This window comes from Aptenodytes forsteri, unplaced genomic scaffold (assembly GCF_000699145.1).
Source record: "Aptenodytes forsteri isolate BGI_AS27 unplaced genomic scaffold, ASM69914v1 Scaffold18, whole genome shotgun sequence".
NCBI classification, from domain to species: Eukaryota; Metazoa; Chordata; class Aves; order Sphenisciformes; family Spheniscidae; genus Aptenodytes; species Aptenodytes forsteri.
In genome coordinates, this window is record NW_008795135.1 from 1314803 (window position 1) to 1337690 (window position 22888).

Below are 22888 nucleotides of genomic sequence, written 5' to 3' on the forward strand. Positions count from 1 at the left end.
ACACTGAAACAGGCTTCCTAGAGAGGTGGTCGATGCCCCAAGCCTGTCAGTGTTTAAGAGGCTTTTGGACAATGCCCTTAATAACACGTTTTAACTTTTGGTCAGCCATGAACTGGTCAGGCAGTTGGACTAGATGGTCGTTATAGGTCCCTTCCAACTGAAAATATTCTACTCTATTCTATTCTATTTCCATGTTTTCTGGGATTTCCTAAAGTAGAATAGCCACATGTGACCAGACTGTCAAATATAAGGCAATCCCAGGCATACCTACTGCACCTGCCCAGGGCAGATATGCCGTGAAGGCAGAACATAATCGCAGTCTGATAGACTTCTGGGACGTGTCAGACACATGGACATCCTCAGCATATACACAAAGTATATAGTGTATGTGCAGGAAATGCCTGGCTTATTTCACAATAAACCTGATGCAGTTCAGAGACGTCGAATTTATAGCACCTAAGATATTTGCATGTGTGTTACAAATCAAAAGAACAGCGTAGTGAGGTAGTGCAACACTCACATTCGTGGGTTTTAACTGGTGACCCAGGGACGAGCAAAAGCGTACTTCAAAAGGGTCCACTTCAAAGATAGCATAGAAAAGCAGCCATTTGGTGGTAGGTTTAAATGTTTCACACATGGCTTCTCACCATGAGCGTATTCTTTACCTGCTTCCAACAACTTCACTGAGGGAACATGATTCAACCACAACTCAATCATTAATCTTAATCCTGGTTTCAATTCTCATCAGCTATGTGACTTCTGACGGCACATGAAAATCTCCCAAGTTTCATTTCCACTTTTGAACCCAGTGGTGCATATCTTCACTAAAACGTGTTTGTGTAAAACACTCACTGTACTTAATACTTTCCACATTTAGCTGTCTTACGGTCAAATGAAATAAGTGATAACCCCTCCGTCCCCAAAACTAATTTTTTTGTCATATACACATTTTCAGGGTACCTATTGCTTTCTCTTCCTCTTGCATTCAGTCTTCTTAAGCCATAGGTATAGTATGGCATTATAAAGATCCTCATGATAATAGGGGGGTAAATTTTAACCTGTAAACTTTACTTAGTAACTCTGTCCCTGACATTCAGGCAAGAGGAGGACATAAACAGTTTTAGAAACAGAGATTTTTTTTAAGTGGAATAAAGCAAATTTGATACTCTAAACTAGGCATTTCAGAGACAAAATGCATTAAACAAGTTGGGAATTATTTCTTTAAAGAAACAATTTTATTTGATGCATTTTCATATTTTCAACATGCCTTTGCAGCCTTGTCCCCTTAATAAAGCTACTTTGGAATATGAATACACATCCATAAATTTCAGGCAGACCAATTTACATTTTTACTGAATTCTGGGAGGCAAATAGGCCTAACAGACATTACAAATAAAGCGTGGTTTCCGCAGAATCCCAAAGAAGATTTAAAATGTGTTTTTAGCTGGTTAAAATTCATGCTATTAAAATGCATATAATACCTTCCAAGAAAGCATTTGGGGAAAGTGGTTAATTTCCTCTTCCTGTCTTTGATGAGATTCCCTTGTTTGCACATCATTTTGTACAGTCTTTCTCCTTGCTCAGAGATCATCACCCAAGTGTCCTGTTCCATGCCCAGTTTTAAACCTGCCAAAAACGCATTAAAATTTTATGAAGTGATACTGCCATTGTATTTCAGTATCTTCCCCAAAATGGAGAAGCAATACCCGCATTTTACATACAAATAAAGGTAAAGGAACTGTTTTCCATTGTTTTTCTCACAATCAAGATTAAACCATGAACATCTGATCTTCATAAAGCATAATCAAATGCTACCTTTAAGTTCCTCATAGTGAAGTTAAATGTTACTATATCGACATCACCATTGATATTGTAGTAATAAATACTAACGCTGTGATTTTCAGACTTCAGTATATGAGCATTTGCAAGAGAGTATTCATGTCTTCATAGGTTTAAAAGAAAAGGGCCTTGGTTTTGCTCTTACCGTGTGATAATAAAAATGTTTTCACTTAAAGGAAACTTTTTCATATTTCCAATTAATAGTAACTAGTTATCTGTTATACATCTGTTACTTTCACATAAGATTAATTCACCCCTTTTCCACAAAAGCATATGCAAAACTTGATTTTTATTTGCTTCAGAATTTTTTTCAACAACAGAAAGCTATCAAGGGTTTTATTTCAATATTTCTTACTGGTTTATTTTTTCCTGTTTCTCTTCTTGAGAAAATCGTTGTGTTTTCTGAGTAACAGATGATCAAAACCAGTTTTTGTTGAATTATGCATCCTACTGGCCACTCACAGAAGCTTGTGCTTCCAAGGAATACCACAGACCTTCATATACCATGTGCTTTCTCAATAAAAAATTATTAATTCTGGACAAAAACACACACTTCCAGAATGTCTTGTGTACATGTTCTCAGTTTCTGTTCAGATTTTCACATTTTTAAAACTATAACTGTACATATTCAATCTGAGTAATAGTCTGCCACTTCTTTAATTCTGAAAATATAGCCAGAAAAAATGTACCTGTCATGAGAAAAAGCTAACAGTGGTACTGGACACAGATACAGGAGTGTGTCTCATTATCCATGAACCAGATAGTGGTGATATCACACAAACAGATAAACCCTGATGTATTCCCGGGAAAAGAAAACTTAACTAATGTACTACTTTTGGAGCTTATAGGATGTTGATGCTTTTATTTGTATTGACTGTTTGAATCAGGTCATCACAGCATCATCAGCCTTGACGATGATCATCTTTTAAATAAATATCTAACTTGCTGAATGCCTCAGGTGGTTACAGGAAAGCCCCAAAACTGACAGAAAGACCTCCTAGCAAAAAGCTTCCAATTCAGCTTGATTTCTCCTAGCAAGAAAATACAATCTATAAAGTGGTCCTAGTTAATAATTCAATTACAAATGCTGAAATCTCTGCTGAAGTACTTCATTCAGGGCATTCTCTCCATTTTGCTCCACTTCTGCTATATGGATTCAAAATAGAACTATAGGTTGAGTTTCCCTGAGTACACTGAATCTCTGAGTCTCCCAACACAAACAGCCCAGCAAGCCCCAACTACACGGCACACTCAAGCTGTATTTCCGTGCGCCACTCCTGCTCCACATGCCGTATCTACCTAGTCTGGAAATCACTGCAATCTGCCATTCTGTGTGAGATGTGGGGTCTACAGCACCACTACAAAGAAATGCACGGGCACACACAGCACAACCAGGAGGGAGTCATTCACATGAGCCTCACTCCTAGCCCAGGAGATGTGGGAAGTATGTTCATTTGATTTAGTTCGTCTCAGACTTGCAAAGGAGATAAAACACTGTTCTCACATGTGCAGTCACTTAAAACTTCAGTGGAATTGCCTATATATATACACACGTGAACAGGCTCCATGTCTTATTAAGTAAACATACAATTGAAGCATCTTTATGTTCACATTGAATGGGAAAGTGTTACAGCTACATTTAGATAACAGTATTTGCATTCTAAAAAGACAGCCGTTTGGTTCCCGAGTCATTTGGCAACTTGACTGCAATTAAGTTGATGCATCCTGCTTTGCAAGAGGTGCTTATACAGATATTTTGAAAAAAATCACTGTTCTGGAGGAGATGGATAAATTTATAAGTTGATAGAGTAACAGAGATATTCAAGAAATATTTTTGAAGTTTCTGTGTTGCAAACTGAGTCCAAGTGTGTACCAAATCCTCACCTCTTTCTTTCACAGTTGTCTCCTTGGTGGCAAACCCACTGAGAACACCAGGAGCTGAGAATTTCCCCGAATCATAGGATGCTAAAATCCTAAGACATGCCTTGACTTTGGGATGGCTACCTCAGACCTCACACTTGGCAAGGTTTAGCTCAAACTCACCTCTACTACCAGCTGCTCAATAGTACAGTATGAAATAGTAAGAACACATCAACATAAAATACTACTTACTCTTTCTATTTCTTACCTAAAGGTATCAAGAGTCTAAGGGAGCCAAGAAACTTAACAGTCAAGTGGGATTTGTTAAAAACCTCTTTAGCCAGTTCCAGACAAGGCCCTATACAGAAGCAGACAAACCTGGGGTTTGTTGTATTTGACACCATCTCTACCACATTGCCTTTTCATTTGCTATTTTTAAAATGTTGAGTTTTTAGACCTCTAAGGCATCTTTTTAGCTTTTGTGCTATTAATTCCTGACGGCACTATTAATTAGCCAGTGCTCAAACACCCTAGTTGAAGCTCTGATCCTACGGCAAATGTTCTACAAACTTCCAGTATTCAACTTTAAAAGACCAAAGTAAGTATTGTTAGTCGCCATTTACAACGGAGGCACAAAACAACAGCTACTGCAACAGGCGACAGAAAATCTACGCAGACCAGGGAAAGAATCCCAGATCTAACTACAAGGTCATATTTTCTTTCAATACCAAGGCTCCAAACTTCATTACTGATTAGGATATTTCAGCTTGCAAATGAAATTAGCTCCAGAAGATTATGATGCGTCATCTTTCCCTGGTTCTACTTTGTGCTGGGTTCACCTTGAATACATGAGGTTATTCGTGGTCACATTTGAGATCAGGATTATATTTCATCCAAGTATTCTTCCACCTTAGTTCAGTTATTCAAAAAAGATAGTTGTTTGCCAATGGTGATTTCTTACTTTCTTGGGTAGGGGAGAATACATCAAAGATGGGGTTGTAGGTATATTCTGTACCATTTCATGTTGGGTTCATCTGCATGAAGATCCAACACAGAAGACCTGCTCATTTCAGTGATTCAAATGTCCAGTCACAAAAAGGAATCAATGCATGCAAATCCCAAAAGGCATTTAGGATAGTCCCTCATATACCATAAACCGTAGTAAGTTCACAGGCCTCAATGAAATTATGACAATTTATACTGGTTGAGGATAAGCTGTAAAATCATAGATGAAATCATCTACCCATTTCCAAAAGAGCATTCACTACCAGCATACATGATTCAAGCCATTATACCCTTCCCAGTGCAAGTTTGATTTCTTTTTTCCAAGCTCGTATTCATAAACCTTCAGCTGAACCTGACACCACAAGTTTGCCTAGCAGCTGGTTTTGCTTTATATCTCAACATAAAAACACAGTATGGCTTTCTGGCAAAGCAACACAAGGAAGTTTATTAACCTACCTTTTCTTCTCTCTCGCTCTTTCAAAATAGCTTCCAGCCATTCTTGCTTCTCTTCAGGGGTTTTTGCCATGCATACAAACCATTTGTTCTTTGCTGTGTTGTGGATCTTCCAGCCATTAATAACAGTGTGGCCACTGCTGTGATAGTCAGCTGGGAATAGATAAAATGGCTTAAAGAGCACCAACTCTTAAAAAAGCAGTAGTTGTTATAATTATTAAGAACTCTTATCATTATACATAAAGCTCAGGAAATACAGAAGAATAGAAAAAAATTTGAAGTTATCTGTGCTGCTTGTGAACTATGTTATAACTTAATAAGCTGTACTTTTAACTTTTAGTAAATAATGTCCTTTTGAAAATGTAACAGAGAATTGCTTAGCATATGGAAGAAGGTATAAACTCAACACTAAAACAGGCAGAGTCCTATTAAAAGAACAGATCACGGTAGTTGGAGTACTTTTGTTTGTGTTAAACTGTGATAAATAATTCCTTAAAAAGCAGCACTGGGTTTTGCCCCTTAAATTACTCAGAGCTGCTGTGCTGATTGAATGATTTACTATTAAATTTAAAAAAGGATTAAATATACAGGGGGAAAATACAACTTCTGTTTGACAAGTAAGCAAATCATATAGATTTGATGTATCTTTACTGGTTACCTGAATAAAGAAATATAGATACACTTAGTTGTTTACACAAACTGAAATACAATACAAGATTTACTATGATTTCAAAAAATGCATTAACCAAATGCATAATTTTTGAAATATGTTTTTAACAACACATTGTGGGAGAGACGTAACAATTGCTGATGTTCTTGGATATCTAGACCTTCTGACTGTTAACATGTAAACTGCTATGCTATAAAAAGCAATTAACTACTTATTACTCTTTCTTTACTTATATAACTTTGATTTTAACATGCTAGTCCATAAATCTTATTCAGAAATTAGCTAAACAGACTTCCTCTCCAAAACTAACACCCTTGAATATCCTTCACTAGGATTACATGCATTTCCTGGGGGAAAATTAGTGAGGCATAAGTGTCCCATGATAACAAATATAATTTTTTGCATAAAATACAGATTAAAACTAAAACTCGCAACTATTGTACAAAACATTAAAGAATCAAAGGTCAACATTCGATCACCGTGAACTTTCATTAAGAGGCAAGAAAGTCCTGGGGCCCGCCCTGAACTACTATAACTACTACAGAGCTTTTTACTTTGTCACTACTTTTTCATAATTCAGCCCTGTTTTGTGTAATGAGATGGGATTTTCTGAAACTGAAACCCTTGCTGAAATGCTAGCTAAGATTTATCATAAATCTCAGCAGACATGCTAGTATCCTTTCAAAAACTCTGCATTTTAATTAGATGGAAAGCAGCCAAGCTTTGTATACTGGGCTGGGAAATGTCAGGAACTACTAGAAAATGAGACTGATGGCTACTTTCTAAACCAACAAAACTTTCTAGTACTCAAGTGTACAAGAAAGTGCAAGCAAGTCTATGACAAGGAAAAAAATGAAGAAAGTTATTTTTGCAACATCATGTTTATACTACGTACCTATTTATCATATTTTTAGTCACATAACCTATGCATAATATCCTTTGTCCCTTTAAAAACACCGTGTCTTGAAAACTAGCCATCATATCATTCATGCACTGTCAGAAAATCAGAGTCAAAAGTCAGGGAAAAGAAAGAAGCCTCAGACAGAAGCTCTCAACTGACAGACTGCAGCCCTTTGGAGATCAGAGGCAGGAGCACTACTGGAGGAAGGAAGGTTAAGGTCCCTTTGTATTATTTAAGCATATACTTATAAACCTTGCAATATGGCACTAGCTGCGCCTTTTTGTTTATTTATTAAGTTAGAGGTTAATACATATAAAACTACAGGGTGATGTTTTTCCTGTGGTCTTTGTTACCATATATCTATCATCACAACACCCATGTTATGTAGGGAAATATTATGATCTCTAATGCAGTGATCCGTAGCAGTTAAAATTGTGGCAAAAAAATTGTAAAATTCTGGCTCAGACTCACAAATGGATTTAGATCCTCCCATTCCACTTCGGACAGAAATTTGGTGTCAACTTAGTAGTTTAATTCAGAAAAAATGGCTCATCCAGCCACTTGAATATCTCGATGTAGAGATGACATTTTAAACATGCAGCTTCCTTGGTATCTGAAGGTCTGTAACTGCAGGGCCAGGAGAGCTGGCACTTTGACCACATTTATCTCATGCCACTACAAACCCACTGAATTCTGTGAAAAGCCCAATCACCTAGCTAGGTACTAAGACTGCCTAATGTATACAGACGGCAATGAGTTCAGGTGGAGGAAAATGGGTAGCTATCGCCCAATATTGCAATAGTAACCCATTCCTGTGATGCCCAGCTTCACTCCAACCTCTGCCTTTACCTGCAACACCCCTGCTTTCTCTTTTGCTCCCCGTGTTCCCCATGACTACAATCTTCCAAGGCTACTGTGAGCAATTTGTTCTCCCCAATACACCCATGCCCATAGTCTCCTGAAGAGCATTTCAGCATTCCGCCATCATCCCATATGAACTCATACCTTTTTTTGGACTGGCTATTGGACAAAATCTGGTCAAGAGCTGCAGATGTGCTGGCCGGCCAGCCAGGAGGTATGCAAGTTCTGACTGGCCAGCTGCACAGGATACATGCACACTCTTCACATCAAGGCAATCACAGCTGCCAGTCAGCCTAAACAAATGATTTGCAAACCTGACATAATGGTTACAGAAGGAAGAAGTGCATGAGACTTCAGGTTGCTCCATGGAAAGTCTGAACAAGCATGTTTAACAAATCATCAAGTCTCCAACTTCCTAAGAAAAGGTGATGAAAGATGACATCATCTTCTAATGATACTTGGTAATACATTAAAGCTTGTAATTTGAACTGTAATATATTGTTCAAAATTCAAGACTCAAACCTTTGAGAGATGCATAACAAGCAATTTGTTACAGCCATATACAATAGAATTTGTTTCTTCCCTTAAAAAAAACCAAACAGAAATCTCTGCATTGAAGTACTTCTAAGTTTCTCAGACTTTCAGTTCTTAGGAGCACCGATACTCAGAAATATCAAGGAAATAACCGCTGCATAATATCAATTCCCTCCCTCCTCTGTATACTTTTATGATGCAGTCTCTGGTTACTATTAGCACGTAGTGTTTTTTCTATTTCATGCCTCATTTCAAGACAACAGGGGACAGAACTAAGATAGTGTAAGCAACCATAAATCTGGTATTTCCTAAGTCTTAAGTGCTTGTCTTCATAAACTAAATAACATTCATTTAATGGCTAGTGAATGCCTTTAGAAATACACTTTTCTCTCAAAATTGAATTTTAAAAACCGAATACAGAAAAAACAATACCATCACAATATATCCACCTTTCTAATACTTGCAAGTGGTTGTGTAGCCACATTGTTTTAAGAACACAAACAGCCTGCCCTGTAATATGCATTCCACTTTAATCAGTGCAATCAAAAAAAGGCAGAGTGCTTCATGATGCTGAAACAAAAAAGAAAGCTTACACCAACTGTACTGCTCAGCCAAGGCCTAATTTCATCAAAGAAAAATTGCTTTTCAGAAAAAGCTTTGTTAATTTCTGTAGGCATGTCATTAGCATGACAATAAACCACACTGGGAATCTGTTTTCCTATTTCTATGCTTCTACTTACAAACAACGAAGACTACATTCCTACATCTATCAACGCTGAGAGCAAATGCTCTGAGTTACCCTGTTCCCTGGAGCCCTATGGTTCCTTATACCAAGTGAGCAGAGGATCCCAAAATCTACAGTAAAGAACTGTGGAAGTATCATCTAGACTCAAGTCTTTAATGTCTGTAATGTGACCCATGAAGAGTACGTGAGAAGGAGTCATGCATAGGTATGAAAATACAAGCACTCTGCACTCCGAGCTTGCACTGTAAATTAAGAATTCCAGAAAGTGATAGGTAACAGATGATTAAGGAGAATAAAATAATACAATACCAAAAAAAGCACATGCAAAGCTAATGTGAATGAGGCTCAGATGACCAGATTACTGCACTTGGGAATGACATGAGACAAAAAGAACACAGGAGAATAGTACTGGGTTACAGTTCAAACGTGGATGACTACAGGGGATGAGAAACAAGACATCTGGGCGCAACAAATGAGAACAGTACAGAAAGAAAGACAAGAGTAAGGTTAAAGAAGGGCATCGTGATCTGAGTGAAAGAAAAAGTAACAGTGTGAGAAGAGGTAATACACTTCTGACTACAAGGAAGGAAAACAGGTTTGGTTGGTTTCTTTTTAAAAAAAGGGGAAGGGGAGGCAAGAAAAGGGCAGAAAGGTGCCACAGGCCAGGGAAATAAACACAGACATTTCCATATTTCAAAGAGAACCATAGAAAGGAGGAATGAAATAGCAGCAATTACAAGAGAAAATTATTTTAGGATATTGGACAAACTGAAATGGAGAAGGTGGGAAATGTGGGGATATGGAAAAAAAAGCAGGTAAGAATAATCAAGAAATGAAAATAACCAAACCATTAACTGATATCTCAGAAGTGTGGAAAGGAGGACGGATTTTAGAAATGTTGCATATATGAAAGTGACAAGATTTGATATGGCTCAGGAGAGCACGTGAGAAGGAAGCATGATAGCCTCCAGTACTGTGTGCATGGCTATAGGAAATGGGGACGGTAGCAAAATTTCCTGAGGCTGGAGGAAATTAGACTAGTGGTGTCTGGAGTAGAGAGGAAGACGATTTGTGCTTTGCCAAGTTATACTTGAAGATTCATTGAGGAAGAAAACAAACGGGCAGGAAGGAAAATGGACAGTGTGAAAGAGATCAAAGACTGGATAGCTAGAACAAGCAAATGAAGAAAGGTAGGACAGATCTGAGAAACACAGGAGAGTCATGGAAGGAGGAAGGAAGAAATATTTGCTAAAGCCAACACTAAAAGCGTGGCAATATGTGGGATCGGAACCAGTGAAAGAAAAAAGTTACAGAATTCTTGGAATATTCATCAGGAAGAAGATGGTGGGTATAAGCCTCTGTGGCCACAGTAACACCAAGAGTTATAAGTAAAGAGATGCCGTCTTAGAAAGTGACATCATGGAAACAGGAAAACTGTCTTTTATTTCTAAAGCATGTATAAGGAAGATGAAGGAAAATAAATGAAAGTTAGTCAAATAATACGTGACATAAAAGACTGAAACACTCAACTATCTTTTTTGCATAAACAAATATGCTTAATGAATTGTGGAAATAGTAAGATAAAATTCAGCATAGAAAAGAAAGTAATTATTAGGACCTGTTCTCAGACATTAACACAGTATAAGATATAATGGGATAGGCACCAGTACTGCACAAAAGGAGCTGGCGTGGTATTCTGGAACACAAACTAAAAAATTGAAAAATAATGCTCTCAGAAAAGCCAAACAATCCTGGGATTAGTAAAATAGGCATTCCACATGCAGCACTACAGTAATTATTCTGTTCTACCTGGCACAAGAGAAGTTTCAGCTCTGGACACCTCATAATACAAAAGATGCAAACAAACTGAAAAAAACCCTCAAACTCCAAAGGACACAAAAAGTAATAAAAACTTAGAAAACACGACCCATGACAAAAGGTTGAAAGACTTTTGTCTTTCAAGAAGAGATGGAGGAAAGACACAACAGCCTTCCAATAAACTAGTTTGTTGCAGTAAGAATAACAGTCAAACTGTTCTCCAAGTCTACCCAGTAGAACAAGAGGTGAGCGAACTATTTTGAAAACAAGGAACTCAAAGATTAGAAAAAAAAAAAAACTTAATTTTTTAAGAAATATTTAACTTCTGTGAAGGACTTCTATGAAGCGAGGCCAACTGTATGAGGTTCAACAAGGCCAAGTGCCGGGTCCTGCACTTCGGCCACAACAACCCCATGCAATGCTACAGGCTTGGGGAAGAGTGGCTGGAAAGCTGCCCAGCAGAGAAGGACCTGGGGGTGCTGGTTGACAGCCGGCTGAACATGAGGCGGCAGTGTGCCCAGGCGGCCAAGAAGGCCAATGGCATCCTGGCCTGTATCAGAAACAGTGTGGCCAGCAGGAGTAGGGAAGTGATCGTGCCCCTGTACTCGGCACTGGTGAGGCCGCACCTCGAATACTGTGTTCAGTTTTGGGCCCCTCACTACAAGAAGGACGTCGAGGTGCTGGAGCGTGTCCAGAGAAGGGCAACGAGGCTGGTGAGGGGTCTGGAGAACAAGTCTTATGAGGAGCGGCTGAGGGAACTGGGGTTGTTTAGCCTGGAGAAAAGGAGGCTGAGGGGAGACCTCATCGCTCTCTACAACTCCCTGAAAGGAGGTTGTAGCAAGGTGGGTGTCGGTCTCTTCTCCCAAGTAACAAGCGATAGGACGAGAGGAAATGGCCTCAAGTTGCGCCAGGGGAGGTTTAGATTGGATGTGAGGAAAAATTTCTTTACTGAAGGAGTGGTTAAACATTGGAAGAGGCTGCCCAGGGGAGTGGTTGAGTCCCCATCCCTGGAGGTATTTAAAAGACGAGTAGATGAGGCACTTAGGGACATGGTTTAGTGGGTGGTGGTGTTGGGTCGATGGTTGGACTCAATGATCTTAGAGGTCTTTTCCAACCTCAATGATTCTATGATTCTATGATTCTAAGCTTACTTAAGCTGTACAATCCTTGTCATTAATGCTCAATTTTAGAAAGAAGTTACATTAAGAAATGCCTGGAATCCATAGTAGATGTAGGGCAAACATAATGCTATTTTAAAATGAGGAGAAGTAACATATAACTCACAGAAATTTCCTCCAGACCTACATATTTGCAATGCCACTGCAAGTTTCCCATAATTTTTTTCAGTTATATATTAAAAAGCCCAAAGTGTTTCAGGTTTTCTTTATTAATTGTAAGGAAATAATAATTGTTAAGTTCAAAGGTTAAACTCAAGTTTCTAAAAGAAAAAATGCCATTTGTAGAAATACTTTGGGTTTTCACTTTTCTAATGTATGTCATGAAAATTTCAAGCAGTCATATGGATTATATCCCTAAAGGTATTAAAAAAACCCACTTCCTTTTTTCTTAAACACTTATGTTACAATTTCAGCATTTATAGTGGTGAGGTTTCATTCCAACAGAGGTAACTTTTCCATTTGCTTTTACAAATATGTCACATACCTAGGGATAACCTATTTAGGAGTGCTGGAATGCTGTAAAGTGAAGTTAAATATATGATTTCAGTTGAGCAATGTCACCTTATTTTATTACTCTGTTCATGTTGGCGTAAAACAGTCATCTACAACTGCCCGGCTAATAATGTATGAAAGCAATGATGTGTCACAGCAGCAGAGTTTTGATATGAGCAGATAGACCCTGAAAAGTGGCAACACAAATATACTCACCTGTTCCATCATCTACATTCTCTACTTCCATCACTTCTGTGTTTATTCTGCCACGAAAAAGGTAACGATGGCCATCTGTAGACGCTTTGCTGTTCTTCAACCGCCTGACAGAAGAAAGAACAGAGGAGCATGTCATCCACCACCTTTTGCTATGTTTCTGCAATGCTACCTGTACATGTAGCATTTAAAGGCTACTGTAAGAATCACAACCCATTTATACATGTGCAATTGAACTGCGGAAACCATTGCTGAATGGGACACTGCTGATGCTAAAGCAAAGATGCTACCTCTCGTAACAGTAAGCTGCAAATTGCTGGCTGATATGAGAGTTTATCAGGAAAGTCTCATTCTGTAAATGCCCTGTTCCAACACCTTGGTACTTATATGCCACTGCCTGCCATCAAAGACAAAATACTGCATTGGCAGGATCTTTCATGCTAACTGGTTTAAGCCTCCTTATGCTAGTCAAGAAATTCAACACAAGGGTTGAATGACTGAAAAAATGAAATAAGAACACCTTTGGATATAAATCTTGACCTACACACATTAGCCTCATAATTGGGATTTATGCATGGAAGAACTATGAAGACATTTTTTCCGCCTCACATAAGGGTTAACCAAGAATTATAATTAAGAATTGCTGAAATTCTGGGGAAGTTTCACAGTGACATATTCCAAAGCACTCTGCATTGCTATAACTCTGTTCCCAGTGAAGTCGAGGCTTTTTGAGAATCCCAGTTCTAGGCAGCTTTTCCCACCTCAGATAAGCCAGGGATGATTTTCTGTCCATTTTGGGCTATAATGATAATTAATACTGTATATCAAACAAAGGTCAGTTCCTGAGAATTAATGATCCTCTGAATTCTGACCTTGACTCACTCCAGAGAGGTACTAATCTTCAGAAAATTACCTGCCTCTCAATCATTACTGTCTAATGAGTAACTCTACTATACTGTAAGTTTCTTATTCAAAAACTGGGTAATGTATCTTAAAAAAAAAAAAAAAAAAGCAGCAGCAAGCATAAAGGTTCAGTATCACACATTTTTTCTCTCCAAAGTGAGGTAAATACAATAACTCTAGTGACCTTTGTACCTATGAACCCAAATTTAGTAATACACATTTATACAACTCCGCAGCAAAAGGATGCTTAAAAATTACATAAAATATCTCGTACCATAAAAATAGGACAATTTTTGTAAAATTTCCAAAATACAAACCTCCTGTGAGCAACACTTTCTTTACCTACTTGCCAGTCAATACCCAAAGTATCTTGCTGGCATATAATCAATTCATTTTCCACCATAAACCCTGGAACTATGTTCTAAATCGAGTTATTCTCATGTCTGCAGAGGTGTCACCATGGTACCAGCCAATGACATGTAGGGCACGATTGCTCAAAACTAAAGAAATCATTGACCTTTCATGTGTTTTGAGATTTTCATCCAATAGTGCATTTTAGCTAGAATATGGCTACAAAAATATGCAATTTAGTGGTGGACAAGTGAAAAGATACTATGTAATCAGTAGTTTAATTGTAATTGCCAGACAACAAAATATAGCAGTAATTAGAAATTTTGAAAAGAGCATGAGTTTATATTGAACCAGTCTACATAAAAATGAAACTGAGCAGTTGCAGAATGATATCCTTGAAATAAATTCAGTATTCAACACTAGGTAGGTGTTGAAGGTTCACAAGGTTCTTAAAATGGTTGATACTCAACTGTTCCAAAAGTTCTGCAACCTAAGCAAGAGTTGAAACTTAAAAACAAAGGATTGATTCACTATAGCTAGTCAAGTATAAATTACCTATCTTCTCACATGTAAATGCTTCACTGTTAACGGAGTAATCTATAGGAGGAAACAATATTCACTGGGGAAGAAGATTTTTACATCTCCCTCAGGGTTAGCCAGCAGCTTCTTCTGTAGTAACCCACTAGAAAAATCAGCATTTCCAGTAAGGTCTTTGCAGAACAAGCTTAGCAGCTTTACAATTTAGAGAAATTCTTCTAAGACATTCTTGATCAATAGGTTCCATGGCTACTTTCCACTACTACCACTTTCTACTTTCCATACCACATACTGATGAGTCCGATCTTCCCCACATATTGGTTCAGCAAGAAGCTCTACAGGTGCTACAGTGAATCTAACCACAAGTCTATAATTAGCACAGGAGGAGAGAAAAGGGATATCCATCCCCTAGCCACCTGCTCTTATGTATGACATCATGAATATGAGTATAAACTTATTTGGAAATATAATTTTTAAAATATTTAAAATAATACTTTGGAATTACGAGTCCTCTGCAATAACTCATGTGAAAAATACCATATATAAACTACATACAATAGCAGACAACAAGGGTTGCTAATAAAATTTTAAAGCATCCCTTAAAAATTGGTTTCAGATTCATGCATTTTATGCATAAATTTCCATTTACTTTGCTGGTTGTAGCTGTTTAGATACATCTGAGGTTATAACTAGACTACGCAACACATGGATATTGTGGTACACATATATAGGAGTTCTGGTCTCTATTATCCAACCCTCATATCTCCTTCCCTTTCATCTGCCCCCACTAAGAACATGTAGCAAGAAGAGGATGATAAGCAGCCACTATTTCCCAGCTAAAACAATGGGGGAGGAGGAAATCATTACGGCATCAGCCTGCCTGATCAGCCTTTTCATCCTCAAGTTGATGGTGCTTGTGTGCTCCCACACGCTGGACTGCATGTCCAACAACCTTCACCCAGATGCACCAAGCATACATTTTGCCGTTAACACTGCACTTGACCATCCTCTCATGCACAGCCTTCAAAAGCAGCTGGGCCAGGATCCATCCATTAACTGACACATGACCACTGCCAAGCCAGAGCACTGATCAAAACAAATGGATATTACAGGCAAGACATCTTTCACTCGGATGCTACAGACAATCCAGGGCACTGGTAAAAGACGGTTGGAAAAACAGGATGAAAGTTGGCTATCAAATCTGGAACTACCCTTGAAAATCTTACAGCAGTCACACTGATCTGATGGACACGGCTGTGGTGATGACAATAGAACCTGGATTTATGAAGCAACAGTTTCAGCAGCTGCAGACAGTTTCCTTTACTGGACACTGAGGTCAATGGTGGAGTTTCCTCTGACACCATCCACAAGTGTGCAGAGGCAGAGGCAAAGATAATAGTATTCACAGTGCTATTAGAGAGCATACTCAAGGTCTATCACATATCTAGGAATCTATCAAGGATCTAACCAGTAATATGTATTCAGTGGCTACTCAAAAACAGTTTCTGGATCAAAGAGACAAACTCAAGCAGTTTCAAAAGGGATGCCTGCATGTAGGAGAACCATTATTTCTCAGAAGCATAAGAGCACTGGACGACCATTAACTGCAGAAGCTTGTTGCTGAACTAAGGAATTGCTCCTCGCAATGCTGCACGCAGCAGCTTTCTAGCTGTTTTCCCTGATTAGAAATACAAGGCTTGAAACTCTTGAATCTGTAGAGACTAATTTTACAGCATAAGCTGCAATACTGATTTGTTTGAGCTAAAAATTCAGTCTGTTTACCCTTCCTAGAAGAGAGTGAGGCCATCACATATAACCTGTTGTGGAAGACTGACAAAACAGATTCCTTCTCCCTGCACTTCAACGTTTGGATTCTGCATTCCTACAAAATACACTTCTCTCTGGAGTGTGAGAAATATACTTCCTCTAAAAATGCTGACTTTTATATTGCAATTAACTGCAGAAAACACTTTGGTGTTGTTCAAATATTCTTATGAAACAGCATACAGAGGATTCGCTCTACTGTGAGAAAAATATAAATTATTTTTCAAAGTATAAATTAATAATTTACCGGTGCTTTTTTTTGCAGTAGACCAAAAGGTTATCAAAAAGAAAAAATATCCTCTCTTGGATATTTCCTGCTGAAATTTTCAGTAGTAGTCCACTTCGCAGCATCTCTGTGCACGTGTCTGTGATGTTGGACCCCTGAAATCAATTGGAAAGAGATTATTTTTTATTCTGTGAGAATTGAAGGATTCTGCACCAATTAAGGAAAAGTTTCTTACACAAACACACAACCATAATGATTCTCTGAAAACACCAAGAATAAAACTCATGGTAATTTATTACATTGTAATTAAATAATAATTTCTAATGTTTACTTAATGATGCTTAACACCAGCTTTGTATTCATTTAGTATTGCCATTAACTGGGGGGGAGGGTTTGTGGCTTTTTTGAATGGATGAAGTTTAATCGCTAAAGTTTCCAAATTATATTACATTGTGCATGAGACCTCTCGTGAAAAATCAGGCCAACTTTATACAATAACTCTTATCCTCAGTAACTTTACTATTTAGTCAGATATGTCTGAAAATGGGGCTTTACAAGACATAATCTATGCCAAGATGAACTTGGAAGCTGAAGCAACCTGGAACTTGAACATCATTAAGAGTATATAATTCTACACTAAATTAAGCTAAACACAAAATCAGAATCAAAAAAAGCAAGATTTAATATTCAGGCAAAGCTAATAGTGGCATGTTCAACAAGACTGTCTAGTATACTTCCCCTTAACATACTCTGAAGACATCAGAATTTTGCTAGGCTTAAAATGTTGGGGATGAAACTCCCCATGCCTCATTTTTGCTTCAAGGCAGATCCTTCTTTCATGCGAAAAGAAGGCAGGCATCTTCATAAAGGTTAATGAAAAAGAAGCAACTTTAACAAAGGGTAACATTTTCCCCAAAATATTTCTATGAAAAAGTCATGGCATTTCTATGCCTTATAAAGAAATTTACCTCTCCAGGAAGCCTGCCTTGAATTCAGATGTGCATTTTGCTATTCCGAAAATCCATGCTCCTGTGGGACAGAGCTCCTGACCATGTGCTATATGCATCCAGCCATGCGATCCTATTGATAATTATGCGTGCTGGCTGCACTGAGCACACACCCATGGCTCGAGGAGTTTCCTATCTTGAGGCACTCAACAGTCAGCTTGGAAAACCTGCAAAAGCCAGGACTTTGCTTTCATCTACACATGTTCTGAATGACTTATGCCTGCAATAGCTGTAGTTACTTCCTCTTCTTGATCTAACCACAGTAGCCCAAAGAAAAATGCATTCAATTAAGAGCCAAGAAGCAGTCATGGGTTCTGCTCTCAGCTCTTCATCTTACCGTTCATCCTTTGTACGTCACAGCACTGAATATTGAGCAATAGCTCAGATGCTGTTCTAAGGAGAACACAGCCTGTTTACAGAGATGATAAGAGAGATTGCACAACCATCACACTGGAACACAATTCAGGTCTCTAAATAAAGCAGCTTCAGTATCAGTATTAACTAACCACTCTTGTTTCCATTTAGGATCAAATGAGCCAAAAATGAATGTCATCTATAGCCACTGCACCATACTTCCTAAGACAGAAGAAGCACCAGAAGCTGGCGTACTTATTTTACAGTTTTATTTGAAACCAAACACTGAAACACCTTAAAAGCACACTCAGTAATATAAATTAAGCATAAATTAAGGCTGCACTTAATGCTTGCTGACCACAACTACAGAATAGCAGGTCATTCTATTTCATTGCTTTTGTGTATTAAAAAGAGTAACCAATACCTTATGCTGCTTTTAAAATTTGCTGGAACGGTACTTACTTATAATTTGCACTTTAAAAGCTGGGTATTTTTTAAAGGTTTTTGGTTTGTTTTTACAGAAAACTTCGGCTTTGCTAGAAAATTGTAATTTTTTGTAGGGAAGCCAAAAAAATTTCAGCTTAAGGCTTCAAAACTGTTTCAGCAGTTTCAGCTTTCTACAAAAGGGTGCATTTTTTCATAGAAAGGGTTTTATGAAAACATTTTGTCTCTTTTTATTGAAAAATTTCAATTTCACTGTAGAAAAATACCTTTTCCCAACAGTCCTAGCAAGATCTGCTACTGTGCCAGCATCATGTCATAAAATACCATATTTTATACATATTTTAAATGCATATAATTCAGGCCACCTGAATTATCAGGATTTTCCTCACTCATGATTCAAGTTCAACGCTGCAATATGACAGCGAGTATTATCTCTAACACATTACTACCTTTGCTATTGTTTTCCTCTTCATTTTCCTCCTTTTCTAATATAAACTGCTAGATGATGAAAAAAAAAAAACATTCTAGAGAGATTTTTTTCCCTTGGAGACCTCCCGTCCAAATACTGAACAGTGTTAACTTCACTTATCAGATACCTTTTGACAAGATCACAACCCATGATGGTGTGGCCACAGGTCAGTGAATTTTGTTATTGCTGTTTTATTTGCTGAAGTCCAAGGGAATAAGATAACAGGATCAGAAGTCGCATCTGACTGTCCTACATAACACTGCCAGTGCAGAAAAATCCCCCGCCACCCCCTTGCCTATGTAACACTGTTAAGGTCAGCCTGTTCCTAGAATCTGGGTGGGCATGGAGCTGAAAGGGACAAAAGAGGAAGGGCATATTATGTGAAAAGTACTGCTGTCTCAACACCTGGGGTGAGCGCTCCACTTCACCACATCCCTTAGGGATGAAAAACACACCCAAAGAAGGATAAAGCAGAGAGCACACTAGCACTGCCATATCCACCACACAATTCAAAAGAGGACTGACAACTATAAGAACGTTTTCATGAAGGATGTAGCTATACCTTGAACCTCCACATGGGTTTGCAGCAGGAACACCAAGCTACAGTTGATATCCAGCCCAGCAGGATAATTCATTTATCCAACTCCAAGCTATCCCTCTCATGGGGGAAGGTTCGAGGCTGCAGTAATGGATGAGGTGTCACCCTTGTCCCAGAAGCAGGAGAGGCTGTCTGCTGCACAGCTAAAACTGAACTATGCTACCTACAAGCAATACTTTTGGAACAAATATTACCAAAACCTTCTAACACAAACATGTTTTCATTAAATGTTTGAATTGAAACTACCTGGGAAATCTCAAATATGAGCAATTTGAATCTGAAAAGTAATTTGCTATTTTAAAGTTTTCATGAAGACGCACATTTATACTCAGTGCTTGCAAGGGAAGATCATATAGTTGCTCAACCTAAATGTAAAATCACTACTACTATGCTACAATTCATGTTTCTATACATTTAAAGCACCTGCAATTAGAGCTGATGGGGTATTTTCAGTGAAACCAGCATTTTTGCAATATGTCAACTTGAAAATGCCATGTACTGTAGAAACATACCTGTTCTAATAATCTTTCAACAAAACATGTAAAGGATTCAATTGGAAAAATCTGCAAAGCAAGTTTTTGCTTTCCAAAGCAGGCTTATACTGTGAATCTAGACTAGTTTTTCCTCCATCTTTCCTACTGAGCCACTGAAGACTCAAAACATCTAACTGTAGAGCAGCCCTCTCCTGTGGGTTGCACTGGGGCTGAGGGCTGTGTGGTTTTCCAGGATAGCTGGTGTGGAAATTAAAAGCCCGTAAGACCTAAGAGCTTGCAGGCTATTTAGACAAAACTGGCTCCTAACAACTCCTGACTGCCAGTCAGTCGCCTATCAGTCCACTAAGGCAAGAGCTCTGAAATGTAGGCTACCATGATGGTATCACAAAATACATACATTTAAAACGCACTATATGCGCATATACGTATATATATAGGAGAGAGACTATATGCAAGAAATGTAAAGGAAGGAGAGAGACTATATGCAAGAAATGTAAAACAATATGCCCCTCATCCTTAAGTCATTAAATACCCACCTTTGACATTAAAAAAGGTCCTTCATTACCTTGAGATCAAAAGCAGCATTTGTTGGTTTTATTTGTTACAAAAGCTACTTATCCACATATTCCAGGCAAATTTCAGTCAAACCTGGAGGTCTGACCATACTGATTCAGGGGCCATCACGCTAGCAGTGATAAAGGTCAGAAATAGCAGATATTAACTTACTCCTCAGTACTTGCACATGGGCATAGGAAACAGAAATAAAATAGGGGAAAGGGCTAAAAATTCTGGAGTTTAAAAGAGAATTCTCTATTAAAAAACTACTTGATGATATGGCGGAATGGAAAGGAACAGAATAGCCCATGCATTGTCACTAAGTTGGCCTGTGACTCAGACTGGGTTGTTCGGTTTCCAGCTTACAACAAATGCAACGATTTTATTTTTTCTTCTGTCACTGTAACATCCACGCAAATTTTACTGACAGATTCCTTCAGCTGCTGAGCCATTCTCCAGCTGAGACAGCCACCTACACAAGTTCTGAATTCAGGCCAATAAATTTAACCACTTAGGAGATTAAGTGAGAAAGCCATTATACTCAAAATTTTCTTTCTTGAAACAGATGTTTCATTTTTCCATGAATCTGTATTTTTATCATAATAAACACAAGCTTCATCTTATGACACTTATGTATAGGAATTTAAGTCATGCTTTGATCAGATTCTAAAAATAGTCTTTATTTTTTTCCCTTTCCTTCTAGTTGGGGCCAAGCAATGTGCTAAGCATTTCCTTCTGGAAGGAAACCTCCAACAAGTTTGCCTCTTTATTTTTAGGCAATGCAGAAAACCAGATGTTTATTTAATTAAATCCACTCTCATACATTGCATTCAGAGATTTTTTGTAGTTGTTGTTGGGAATCATTCAAAATACTGTTAGCTCTTATACATGCTCTGGAGCTCTTACCATTTCAAGGACTAACCGTATATTATGTTTGAAAAGGATGCGCATATTAAGATCAGGGCAATTTTGCCAGATTAGGCCCCCTGTGGTTGCCCTATGATAGCATCAAACCTGATCAGCTAAACTACAATGATCACCACATAATTCTACTGAAAACATACTATTTTAAGACAATGGCACTATTTCAGAGTTCAAGCACAAGTGAAATCCTAAAATTAAATCGGGGGGGGTGAAACCAACCAAAAAAAAACATCCAAGGTTGGAAGGAAATTACTATGTTACGGTTCAGAGAATACATTCTGAGCAGAGAGAGAATAAATCTATGTTTTGCATGCTTCTGTCCATATTGTTACCTTTCCTTATTGTTATCTTTGTTCATTAATATATTTCCAACAGCAAACATATTTACTACTTTATGTTTTACTAAGGATTCAGAAGAAACTTAGTGCAGGAAAGTGGATTCCCTTTTCAGGGTTAGAGGTTTGAGAACAGTCAGTTCTTAACCAACTTATATGACTAATAATGCATTGAGTTAATAATAGTGTAACTTTATACTTGAGTGCGTTCATTAAGAAGGATTTGACAAATATCTATAAGACTCAGGCACTGAAAGCAAGTAGAAGAATTTTAATCACTGTGGTGCAGTGGAAAACTTAATTGAAAAGTTGAAAATAATAGAAGGAGTAAAGTCAGTAATAGGCAATAAGGATTATTCAACAAATTTCCTTGCCACAAAATATTCAGCAATGTAAGCACTTAGCATGCTATTGCTTCTATCATGAAGTTATTGCACAAGCATGTCTAATGTATTTTAATATTCACCTACACTAATCTTTCGAAGTTACTGCTGATGACAGCAAGTTCAAGCTAATCACAAAAAGAAACTTATTTTCACCAAGTCTAAACAACATTGCTTCTTTCGGAAAGTGTTAGGTCAACTAGACCTCCTCTCAGTTACATTTAGAGGTTTACTTTATCTAAGTAGTCCTTTCTTTTTCAAGATCCTACAAACAATATCATGGCATGAGTACATATTCTCTGTCATTTGTCTTTAATGGCTTTTTTTTTTAATTTGAGATTGAGGATTACAACTAAATGCAGAAAGGTTTGTCTGAATACAGACCAGCAATTATATAGCTTTTGTACTTGCTAAAGTTCCTTCTCTTGAGGCACAGTGAATTTTTGTGGAATGTGTTACAGTGACAGTCCTGTACCAAAAGACTACAGTGCCCTGAACTCTGGCATAAGAGGATTTCTCTGCTTTAAATTATACCTACCCCAATTACAGAAATGGAAGAGCAGTTCTTGAAAATGCTGCTACACAGGAAAAGGAAAAATACCTTAAGTGATACATTTCAAATCCCACAATGCCCTGAAGAAACATGAAGAATTTTGATTAAAGTAAAATTAGTTGCTTAATCCACGTTTAGAATGAATCAAATCTTCCCACACTACTCAATTAACAACAAACCAAAGGTTTGCGTAAGTCCACAGATCAGGAGATTTCACGTGGAGCAGACAGGAAATAATTTTGCGGTGCCATGGGCAGTGTTTGGGGGGTTCTTTGTTCAGTCTAATGTTTATGCTCCTTTCCGATAGTGGCTTGTTCTGCCAAACCCTTCTGGAAGGCAGGGGGAGACTGAATCCACTGCTG

The 22888-nt window shown here is 38.0% G+C and overlaps 1 protein-coding gene across 1 annotated transcript in view; it reads right to left on the reverse strand.

Annotated features, from left to right (window-relative positions):
• Positions 1–22888, reverse strand: part of PREX2 (phosphatidylinositol-3,4,5-trisphosphate dependent Rac exchange factor 2) — a 187182-nt gene that overhangs the window by 100350 nt on the left and 63944 nt on the right. Inside the window, exons 7-10 of the mRNA XM_019471843.1 lie at positions 16432–16565; positions 12573–12676; positions 5161–5310; positions 1482–1626 (exon numbers count right to left, since the gene is read on the reverse strand). Of these exons, the coding sequence (XP_019327388.1) occupies positions 1482–1626; positions 5161–5310; positions 12573–12676; positions 16432–16565 (533 nt within the window). The remainder of the gene's footprint in view (positions 1–1481; positions 1627–5160; positions 5311–12572; positions 12677–16431; positions 16566–22888) is intronic.